A 12,203-nucleotide genomic window follows, 5' to 3' on the forward strand; every position below is an offset into this window, starting at 1 on the left:
ATTCTATTTTCATGAAAATTCGAGAGTAGCACTCGTTACAAGAAATAAAGAGCACAAAGTCCAAGTGCAACAGTGTGTGTTAATGGAAGTTCCCACCCACCCACACGAGCGGTTCTCATTTTCCCACACACACGACCACACTTAATTTTAAACTATTTAAAAATTATTTTTATTATTTTATTGTCTACTTTAATTATTATTGTTACAACCGAAAGTATAATAAATTAGAGTATTATTATTATTATTATTATTATTACTAACAAATTACATAGTAAAAGAAAAAAAGTTACATTTCTGTAATTTTTATTTATATTACTATTGTATTAACTCTTCGATTGACGTTTATGGTTAAAGACAACGGTCTAGCCATTATTATTTTTTTACTTTATAACATTATGACTGAATTTTTTTTGCAATTATTGAGAAAATATTTGAATTTGAGATCTTTAGTTAAGAATAAATAAATTATTGATAAATTATTGGTATCTTGGTGATATTGTTTATCTTAAATATAAATAAACTCAACTTATTATACTCCCTCCGTTCACTTTCAGTTGTCATCGTTTCCTTTTTTTAGATTCAAATGATAAGAACTTTGAATAATATTTTAGGATGTATTTTTTCATTATGCAAAAAAATTGTAATTTATAATATCTTTCATATAGTTTTTGAATATCTAAATTTTTAGTTTGAAATATTGATTTAATGTGATTTAATATAACTTTAAAAATTAGTCAAATTAACTTTCGAAAAGCGAAACATGACAACTAAAAATGAATCAAGGGAGTAATAAAGTAATTTATTATAGTGTAATATGTATTAATTAGGCATGATTAAGTGCTGAAAATACTTATGCATCTGTTTAAACAACAACAATACTAATATATTCAATGTAATACATATAGAAAATTAAGCATGTAAAACAAATACATAGTAAAGAATCCATATTGAAAATAATTGGGAATAAAACATTAACAACCACAAATAATATAATAAATAAAGCTAAAGACGTGATAAAATCAAAGAATATAATAAGAGGGTAATAAAAATAATACTGATTTGAAAGTCATGTAAATATTTGTTAAAATATAGAGTAGGTTATAGAAAAAAAAAATTAAAAAAAAAAGAAAAAAAAAGAGAATTTTGATTCCTAGAAAAATGAAAGAATCGTGTAAGTTTATTTATTTAATATTGTTTTTGTTTTATTGTTTTTATTTTCTTATATATTCAATGAAAAGACGATTCTGTTTCATGCTTCTCGTCACTTGGTCCTTTTTAAACGTTACAACTCTTTTTCTTTTTGTTCCCTTATGCTCTCATTTCTTCTCTAAACATCAACAATGAAATTACTCTTCTTCTTTTTTTGGTCTAATTTTCTGACCAAAATTTAATATTTTTACAAAACTATTTCCTACCCATTTTTCCTTTTTCAAAGCAGAAAAAAACCCATTTTGAATCTTTAATTTTGGTTTAGTAAATCATTTTTTCTAAGTATTACAAAAAAAGGTGTCTTTGAACACATGAATAGTGGTGTTGGTTCTTTTTGTGTTCAAGAAATGAACTTTTTAGTCCCTTGTGTTGAAGAAAATCCTTGGATATTACATCAAATGGAAAATAAGTTTAAGGATGAAGAAGAGGGACTAGTAGATTTAATTGGGATTAAGGAGACTAATCATAATAATAATATTAATGGGGGTACAAAGTTATGTGCTAGAGGTCATTGGAGACCTCATGAAGATGCAAAGCTTAAAGAACTTGTTGGTCAATATGGTCCACAAAATTGGAATCTCATTGCTGAAAAACTTGAAGGAAGATCAGGTAATATTTCATTACTCATTTTTTTTGGGTATTTTTGTTGGATATATTCAATGAAGTGTTCATATAGTATAAAGTTTGTTTAATATGTTTAATTAAAATGTTTTTACATAGTGGCGGATCTAACTATGAGTTCTGAAATTGTGGTTAGTCTCGCTACCTCTTTAGTTAGTTATCGTCCTCCACTTGCTCATTTGCAATTATTATCACAAGAAAGTCGAATCACAAGAATGGGGCTAGAGTTCAGTCTTGGTTGGTTCTATTTCTTTGTGGTAAAAAAAAAAAGGCTAAGCCACCAAACCTTGAAGGAGTTAGAAGATATATCACGTCTTTTGTAGTCAATGAAGTGGTTGAGATCCACGTTCGAATCTCAATGGAGACAAAAATTCTTCCCATTTATCTTAGTCTTGATGGATAGAGATTATCTAGTACTTATTGCTGGTAGGAGATGATAGTTATCCCATGTGAAAGTCATCAACCTACAAATCACTTTTTAACTACTCAAAATCTACCACGTCTAAATTTTGAGTCCCATGACTTGCTTTTTTTAAACTCAGAATTCACAACGTCTAAATTCCAATTCTTTTTTTCTTTTTTAGGGAAAAGTTGTAGATTGAGATGGTTTAATCAACTAGATCCAAGAATCAACAGAAAAGCATTCTCAGAAGAAGAAGAGGAAAGATTATTAGCAGCACACAAAATGTATGGCAACAAATGGTCAATGATTGCAAGGCTATTCCCTGGGAGGACAGACAATGCAGTGAAGAATCATTGGCATGTCATAATGGCAAGAAAATATAGAGAACAAAATAGTGTGTATAGAAGAAGAAAAACATCAAATTTGCAACAAATTATTGCTCCAAATAACAATAATAATATTAATAATGATGATATGATCATACAAAGTGATTCAACAATTTCTAGCAACATTGTTGATGATCTTCAAAGTGATTCAACTTGCACTGATCTTTCACTGACACCATCTTCTTCTAAAGCCATTATTCATCCTTTTCTCATGACAAGATTTAATCATCATCATGTGGAGCATCAAGGAATCATTTATTCTAACAAAGGTATAAGCTTTTTCTTCCTTCTTTTTTACTTATTTAAAAACGAGTTTAAGTTATATATACTGATAGTATAAAATATGTATATTTCAATTATCACTATAGTTAAAACCTGTGATTTTTATGATGTTTGAACGCTTCAAAAATGTTAGGGGTGTACATCATATCCTTTAAAGTAGGTATATTTGAAGGGTTATGGTCACTCAACTAATAGAGTTAGTTTTTTTCTCTTGATTCCAATTTTCTTCGGAAGAAAAAATGGTTTGTTAAGATAATAACTACTTCTTCCGTCTCATATTTATTGTCTACTTTATTATAAATAGTTGTACGTAATTACTTGTCAATATACAAAATTAAAAAATTAATTGATTTTTACTCATTTTACTCTTAAAGTAAAAAAGTTTGTTAAGTTTAAAAAACACTTTTTAAGGGGCAAGTAAAACTATCTATAAAGGGAAAAGTGGACAACTAATATATAGGATAGAGTAAGTATTAGTTAAGTGACTATACGAGAAATCAACTCTGACCCATTTCCCAAGGATTTGACACAAATACAACAATATTTTTGAAAAGTCTGAGAAACATTTATTTGTAACAACTAGTGTATTATTATTTCTAGTAAATTATCATCAATATATGTAAATCTTTTTAATTATTTTATTTTTTGTTTTATTATAGGGTTGTCAAGAGATGAAGAAGAGATGAAAATGGGCTTGTATGGAAATATGTCAGATACAAATTCAGATATTTCAGCATCTGAGTCAGTAGCCAACAACATGACCAATATTGTCAAGATTTATGAAGAAGATGAAGATGTAAAAACTGTGAACTTCATTGATTTTCTTGGAGTTGGAGCCACTTGAAAATTAAATATAAGTGGGATTTTGAGGGTATTTTATTTTATTTTATTACATAATATAATGTGGAATTGTAGTAACAATTAATAGAAGCTAATTAAGAGTTTTGTTTTGTCAACGGATGAAGTAGGATTAATTAGTTTGTAACTTGGTGGTGATTGCTTAATATTGCCTCTAATTATTCTCTATTAATAGAGTTATCTTGAAATACTAGTAGTTCTTTGTGGTTTGTATAGTCTTCTATATTAATAGGGGAAAAAAAAGGCTTTGAAGGGTAGATGATTCTTTAAGGTTTCATTTGTTTTTATTAAGATTATATGACGCTTGAATTTAGATGTACATCTGAATATTAAGATGTATATTAAGATTTAGAGGTTTAAATTTGAATACACATATGAATATTAAGATGTTGCATTAAGATCTGAATACTAAAATAAGTAAGACGGTTTGTTTTTCTCAATGTCTGAATGTATAAATTTGTTTGACTTAGTATTATATAAATAAAATATTTCAGATATTTATATGACAATTGATAATGGTGATGCCTAACGATAATGATTGTCTGGTCGATTTGGAATGGCGTTGATTGATGATGGTGGTTTGTGAGTTGTGTTTTATGGACTAGTGATTGGTAATAGTGATTAACCATGATTATTATTGATAGCGATCGATAACTAGTAGTGGAATAATATTGATACTAATGGCGATGATGAATGATAATGTTAGCTAGTGATATATAATGTTGATTAATAGTGATAAGTATCAGAATAGTAATTAGTGGATGTAATAATGATTGGTGATCATAATTATAAATAATAATTAATAGTGCTGATAATTGATTTTGATGCTTAACGATAAGCATAGTGATGGTTGTAGTTGATTTGAAGATGGTGGTTGTGGATGACATAATGATGATTAACGATGGTGATAATTGTGGCAGAAATGGTGTGATTTTCAAAATAATTCAAAGGAAGTCTATTTCGTTTGAATTTCGTTTTAATGACATTGAAGTATTAATTGTAGTTTTTGGCATATCAGGCAAAAGATAAAGAAAAAAGGGGTTTATTTGCCTATCTTTTATGACTTTTTTGTTTGGAGTTTGGTATACTTTTGTTGACTGCCTGTGATAGTGATTTGTTGAAAATAATTTTATTATATTTTTGCATGTTTTCTTTTAATAATTACTAAATACCTTTTACACGTGTGCTTCATGATGACATCTTTCTGGCATGCTTTTTAATTTTGCATGAAATAATTAACTCCTTTTTTTACTATTTCTAATTGGATTAAGTGAACCTAATCACTTATAGGATAAAATGATAAAAAAATAAACACATAACTCATATGAAATCAATAACATGAGCAAATTCTATTGAGAGCTATTATCCTTCTTTATTTCGAACTTAAAATCGGTAATATGAACGAGCTCGTACGATAATCAGTTTACTAGCAATAGTGTAATATTACAGTTCGATACATAAATTATTATAAAAAATCTGAATAGGATCAAAGCAAAGGGCAGAGGCCAATTCAAGGCACCATTATATTAACATAGGCGTTAGCAAAACTTTCAATGATGATTTAGGGATAATATCATGTCTAATTGATTATAGTGGTGTGAACAATAAGCGAAAATCCAAATATATAGGTCAAATATTTTGGAAGTTATGGAAGCAACAACTTCAATTGACAGTCCAAGGTGCAACATAGATAACATACCTAATACAGATATTAGTTATTAATTTTACTCGAAATTGTGACATATATATCACACGAAAATAATTTTACCATTTAGTCCAAGTTCACGTGAATAAGATAAAGTTGAAAGATTTGAGAGAATATTTTCTCCAATCAATTCCTAATTATCTGCAGAAATACTGCAGACAAGTCTTGTCTTTAATCTTTATCATGATGGATTGATAAGTCTTCACACACAGGGGAAGAAAGATTCCTTTGTTTAATTGTCATTTGTTTGCACTTAACGAAAGTTTTAAGCTTAATTAATTATATTTCGGTTATAAAAGTCTATTTATTCATTGAGATCATTTGATAGCCGGTTAGAATCAAGTAGTTTCATCTTTTATCCTACCTAAGATATTCCCGATTTGCTTATAGCTTATACATGTATTTAGGATGTGAATTTTTAAATGTTGTATTAATTTTAAACATAAATAACTTATTTCCTAACTAGCTACTAAATATTATATAACTTATACAAAAATTAATATATGAATATATTACTTCTCTACTAAATACAAGTGTATTTGTTTTTTTCTTTTTTATAATTTTATTACCGCTTAATGGATCTAAATAGATCTGAATTATTGAAATATATAATAAAATCTTAATATTATTAACATGTCTATTTAAAAATTTCTACAAAGATGATAGGTGATTTATCACTACTCCATTCATTTTCATGACTAATTCCACCATTATCAACTACCACCGCACACCACCACCATCATCATTAGCGCCCTGATGTGGGGTTGGACCGAACAACAAATGTTTACAGACTATTTTTCAAAAATAGGAACAAAAGTGATCAATAGACGTTATTTCTACGAAAGATAAAGATGGCTTATATGAAGATGGCTCAGGAGGAGAACTTGTCACAGAGACAGAAATCTTGTCAAAATTGGTGAGTAATTTAACTGTCTTATCGAAAGAAAAGTAATGTAGGCAACGGGAATCTTAATAGCTCAGTTGATTGATTGGCTACCTGAACTCTCATCTTGTTGGTTAGGATTTGACTCCCCGCCTTGTAATCCCCTACCTATTTCCCCTTCCCCCTGCCTTAACAAAATAAGTATTATAGGCAACACATAGCTCAGGCAATAAAAGGAAGATATCAACGGCGGAAGAAACAACAAAATATAGAGAAAATTTCAGCCTACTTTGCAATGACAAAAGTATGTAACAATTCTGTATATAACAATTCTAAAATGTATCTTATCATATTCAATCCAAATGTGAAATACTCAACCAAACGGCTTACATATGAGCATTTTAGGTAGGATATGCGACACTGGTTGTTGCAAGAAGGAAATGTAGACGCGGATGTACTTCTGGTTGGAGCTTTTTACAGATATTGTCTAATTCCAGCCATCTTCTCAATGTGTTGGACGCTGCACATCAGAATGCTAACTTCATCCATTCTCACACATACCCCAGAGCCGCTCAGTCATCTGTTGCAGGAGAAGAGTTTCATTGATGATCAGTTGAACACGAGGATTACTAATAAGAAACAGATGTGGTAAAGCTTGAAATGATAACTGATGAGTATGTTGTTTTACGCTTAAAAGTAGCACAAGGCACTGAGGTGAATGATACTAAATTTAAGATTCTGATCCGACAATTACTCAAGGTACTATGCTGAGAGATACAGTATTAAGAATCTCGATCCTAGGATCACAACACCTTGAGATCCACTTATTCCAGTAATCAGCAATCAGAAGGACGAGGCATTTTAAAAAGGTGGAGGACAGTAATTGCATCTCCAACAATAAGATCAGACGGTTTGAGTTATTACAAAAAGTTTTTTTTCATATAATTTGAAGCCCTATAGCACAAAACGTAATACTATAATATAATAACATGAAAATACTAGGCTGCCAAGACAAGTGCACATGTTTTTTAAAATTAAAGTAATGAAATTTCATCCAAAAGCATCAAGATGATGCAGAGCAGAAAAGACAAGTGCACTTGTGTTAGAATGACCATCGCAAAACTCCGGTTCCAGCTTTCAACTATCCAGGGCCAGCCCACTACCAAAATTACAGATGTTTAATGCACAAAAATAACCTAACAGAAACTGACATACGAAGCTCGTTCATCATGTTTCCTTACTGATCTCTAACATGATTATTCAATTTTATTTTTTTTAAGACGTGTAGATTTCCCCATACTTGGACTTGGTGGTAATGAAAAAGTAGTCAATGTTTGGTGAAGTCTGAGTTAATACTTCATGTGATAGAAATTTTTAAGTAAATTAATAAACGATGCAAACCTATACTTATCCCTAAAAATGTACAAATTGCAAAAAATGTATTAATTCGTCTAACATTCTTCTCGCTAGCTAGAATACCATAGACTATTTGCTAAGAATTTACAAGGTCAATTGGTCAAGATGGAACATTTTATAGGGGACCGGATGGAACATACAGAACAAGAAAGGAGAATCCATTAATATTCCATAAAATGCAGCACACACAAAATCCCTCACAGAAGTGTATTGAAAGATAGAAGCAATCTAAATGCCACCTACAAAAGTCGATGTAACCAGGGGACACATTCTGCTGCAGTTACACTTTGCAGACCATAAGTGAATTACTAATAGAATAAACAAATGAAATTCAGTTTGATCAAATACGCTACCTAAGCTCTACTTGACAAATACTTTCAAGCATGACTAAAGTCAATATTTAAGGTATGTCAATCACCTAAACCTATAGTCTTCAAAGCTAGAATTTGATAACCATGAAATACACCTGAGTAATAAAGTCGACTAAAAAGAAGGCAACTAAATATACATTCACATACTGATATCAAAATGCATTACATTTAAGACAATATTAGCTTGAATAACTATGAATCATATTACAGGGGATCATGTTCAAGTAAGCTCAAAAGACATTACCTAGCGGCCCAGAGACGAGGGATAGGTCACCCCTCCTGTGCCAGATGAATCTTTTGCAGGTGTAGTTATTGTTGCCATTGCTGCTGACCCTCCTAAAGAAGGCTGCCACATTTGTGCACCCTGATAAGTCCCTAATCCCTGCAAAGCTGGGTCTGAACCATAACTAGCTATGACAACCGGACTAATGCCATTTATACCATAACCAGCACCAATCCCTCCAAACAACGGATTAAATCCTGGTGCAAGCAATGGATTAATTCCAAATCCCATGTTTTGCCCTATCAAAAGGGGCATACCATTCATACTCGCGCCACTCAATATCCCAGGAGTCACTCCAAAACCATAACTCATCTCATTCTGCTGCACACCTTGATTTGCATTACTACTACCAGCATTGTTCAAATTCTCCACAAATTTCTTACAAAACAATTGACACCCATCAAACGATTTCTGCGGTTCCTCCAACGCCTTATTAGCCCCTTCAACAGACTTATACACAAATATAGCAAACCCCTTAAACTTCCTACTAACACTATCAATCCCTGAAGGCCCTTCCTCAATTTCACCAAATTTCGCGAAAAAAGCCCGTAACTTTTCACTATCCACATCCTGCCCAACATTCCCAACATAAATTTTCCGGCCACCGGAATCTTGACCAGTCACAGCAGATCGCAAAGCAGCCAGCTGACAAGAAGTAGTACGATTCCCAATTATCTTCTGGGGCTCCTTTAAAGCTCTTTTTGCCCCGACCCGTGTTTCGAATACCACAAACCCGTAACCTTTAGCTCTTCCTGTAACCTTATCAGTAATCAGCTTACACTCCTCGATTTTTCCATAGGGTTTAAAGGCGTCGAGCAATTGCTCTGAAGTTGCATCATACCCGAGTCCATGAACGAAGATTTTCCGGTGGGTCGGGTCAGAATCGGCAAAAGATGTGACCCGAGAGAGAATTGATGGATTCTTTGAAGCTGCGGTTTTGAATTGCTGGATTATTTGATCTTTACTGAATGGTTCAAGAATTTTCCGAATAGTATCTCGCTTGGTCGCCTCATCTTCGCCGTCGGAGTCGGATTCTAGATCGGATTCGGATTTCTCTTCGGTTTCGGATTCTTCGGGATCTTCTTCATACTCTTCTTCTTCCTCTTCTTCTTCTTCAGATGAAGATGGAGGTTGAAGTTTAGGTTTTTGCTCTTCAGGTTGGGGCCTTGAGGTTGAAGATGATGATTTTCGCTTAGTCCCCATTGAAGCAAACTGGAAGCTCAGCTCAGTACAGAGAAATTCTAAGCCCTAGTTCCTTTTCTTCTAGGGTTTATGTAAGCATTAGTAAACACAGGTCGGTTTGAATGAGTTATCGGTTGAAACCAAAACCAATTAATATACTCGGTTTTTAAATTCTCAAAATCAAATCAAATTAAATATAATATACATTTATCGATTTGGTTGTTATTAGTTTCGATTCAGTTTAGTTTGGTTATTCGACTATTAACCATACACAAAAATAAGAGAAACGAGAAAAAAGTCAGGACACAATCCATTCAAAATGAAAAATAATAAAAACGACCGATATTATAAAACTTTCGATCACTAAACCTATTTTGAGTAGAGCTTCAAAATTCACCATTTTGACCTAGAAGGAAGAGATAATGATAATTCAAATTCCATGAAGAATTGTCATAGACACTCTCATATACATGAAAATAATAAGATAAATGTTCTCGTTTTGGACGCTTTTGCTTTCATAAATAGATTAAAAATAATTTTTGATGAAAACATATGTTAGATCTTTTAAAAACTTTATACAAAAAATATATTATGTATGTATAATGATAAAATTTATGTATATAATTTGTCGATTCGATTCGGTTATTTCTTCGATTTTTACGAGAAAAACCAAAATCAAATCAAATACTATTAATTTTTTTAAATCTAAAACCAAATCAAGTCAAATCCAAATAAAATCGATTTATTAAATCAGTTTGATTTGATTTTTCAATTTGGATCGATTTTTATCCAAATTGTGAACACCCCTATATATTAGTTATGTTAGTTTCTAAGTTGCAAACTGGACGTCGTATTAATTTTTATAGTTGAACAAAGCTTTCAAACATTGTATAATTTATACATAAATTAATGCAAGAATAAGCTAAATCTTTACAAGCTAGCAAACGACCCTAGGGATATTTTCTAGGGGAAGGGATATATAAATTTATCTCACTAATATATCTTATGAAATTAGTTGTTCCATATGAAATAACTAATTGCATTATTTTAGTACAAATGATGGGATAATTTTGTACTTTATCTCGAAATTATTATTCCTTATCTACGTACTAGCGACCTCTTAGGGATAGTTTGGCTTAAATACAACTTATGTTAGGGAATAATTATATTGAAATTAGTTATTGTGATATAATTTTTACTGACTATTTAGTTTGTTCTATTGAAAATAACATACACTAACATAATTTCTAAGAGTAAGTTGTTTGTTGATAAAATCACCCTCCACCTTATTAAATAGAAAAAAAGTTTAAAGGACTGTATAGGTACTTTTATCATTATAATTGTTTTATCTCGAGATAACTGACCTAGATATTATTATTCTACCCTCTCACATAAATAACTTATTTCTGCACTAATTTTGATATAACTTATCCCAAAATTAATAATCAAACAAAAACAAGACAATATTATTATTATTTTTTATCTCAAGGCTATTTATGTTTTGTTCAAAATACCAAATGGCTCGTTAGAGTTTGTTGGGTAGTAATTATGCAATTACGTTGATCTTTTAGAGCTTCTTGAAGAGAAATATATTCATATATACCTTTCGTATGAAGGTAAAGGTTTATTCGCATCCGATGTTTACCAAGTTAATATAAAAATAAATACATGACATATGTTGACAATAATTCATGGTTTAATTCCATGAAGGAAGAAAACATAGGATAAACTCAGGTGGGTCGGGCTCAACCTGACCCTCTTAAGGGATGGGCTCTTGGTCCAAATGTGTTGGACTATGTCTTGTTAAGCCCAATTGTGGGGATGAATTTTATACAAAAGATAAAAATAAGGAAAACTACTATCTTATTAGGTACTAGATAATGGTGCCCGTGTTATGCATAGGCCCAATAATATAAATGGTATGTTTTGGGGCTAATAACGGAGTTTTTGAAGCGATTGTTTGCGTGGATAAAAGAATAAATTTTTTTATCACAAACCTGTACTTTCTTTGACACTATTTAAGGCATAATAAAACTACCCACATACAATATTTTTGAAATATTTTATGTTGTCAATTATCATGATTTATAGTATTTTTATGATAGATTCACTTCAAGAATCAGTGAAATTTTTTGTATTTTTTTCAAAACATATTTTATGTTGTCAATTATCATGATTTATAATATTTTTACGCAATTTTTAAAAATAAAAAACACAAAAAAAAAAATAAGACAAATAAATTAAAATGGACCCAATATATGTTATTTTTGTTGTCTCAATTTATGTGACACAAATAAAATTTGGAGAGTCATCCAAATTTTCATATTTTTTTAAAAAATGTTTTAAGTTATTAATTATTGTGATTTATAATATTTTTATGTAACTTTCAAATAACCTATATTACTAGTCACTTTGTCCTAATTTATGCGATATGTATAAAATTACAAAATTAACCATTTTAAAATGTCTTTTAGATATTTTAAGTTGTTAATTATTATTATTTATAATACTTTTTTGATAATTTCAAAATGATATGTGTTATTTTTTCTGTCCCAATATATGTGAGCCTGATAGAATTCTAAGAGTGAAACTATTTTATTATAT

The 12,203-nt window shown here is 30.5% G+C and overlaps 2 protein-coding genes across 2 annotated transcripts; one reads left to right on the top strand and one right to left on the bottom strand.

Annotated features, from left to right (window-relative positions):
* The first annotated feature begins 1,251 nt into the window (after positions 1–1,251).
* LOC125865184 (transcription factor MYB54-like) lies at positions 1,252–3,968 on the top strand. Its single transcript, XM_049545374.1, has 3 exons — positions 1,252–1,818; positions 2,415–2,888; positions 3,561–3,968. Exons 1-3 carry the CDS (start codon positions 1,521–1,523, stop codon positions 3,743–3,745), a joined length of 957 nt encoding a protein of 318 aa, XP_049401331.1. The 5' UTR covers positions 1,252–1,520; the 3' UTR covers positions 3,746–3,968.
* A 2,716-nt stretch (positions 3,969–6,684) lies between these two features.
* Positions 6,685–9,674, bottom strand: LOC125865162 (UBP1-associated protein 2B-like). The gene is made up of 2 exons (XM_049545349.1): positions 8,379–9,674; positions 6,685–6,927 (listed from the first exon to the last, which is right to left on the bottom strand). Exon 1 carries the CDS (start codon positions 9,618–9,620, stop codon positions 8,379–8,381), a length of 1,242 nt encoding a protein of 413 aa, XP_049401306.1. The 5' UTR covers positions 9,621–9,674; the 3' UTR covers positions 6,685–6,927.
* Between the last annotated feature and the right edge of the window lie 2,529 nt (positions 9,675–12,203).

Source organism: Solanum stenotomum, chromosome 5 (assembly GCF_019186545.1).
Source record: "Solanum stenotomum isolate F172 chromosome 5, ASM1918654v1, whole genome shotgun sequence".
Taxonomy (NCBI): domain Eukaryota; kingdom Viridiplantae; phylum Streptophyta; class Magnoliopsida; order Solanales; family Solanaceae; genus Solanum; species Solanum stenotomum.

Coding starts and splice junctions, on each gene's coding strand:
- LOC125865184 (XM_049545374.1), top strand. CDS start 1,521: ATGAATAGTGGTGTTGGTTCTTTTTGTGTTCAAGAAATGAACTTTTTA. Junction 1,819..2,414: donor AAAACTTGAAGGAAGATCAG/GTAATATTTCAT, acceptor TTTCTTTTTTAG/GGAAAAGTTGTAGATTGAGA. Junction 2,889..3,560: donor AATCATTTATTCTAACAAAG/GTATAAGCTTTT, acceptor GTTTTATTATAG/GGTTGTCAAGAGATGAAGAA.
- LOC125865162 (XM_049545349.1), bottom strand. CDS start 9,620: ATGGGGACTAAGCGAAAATCATCATCTTCAACCTCAAGGCCCCAACCT.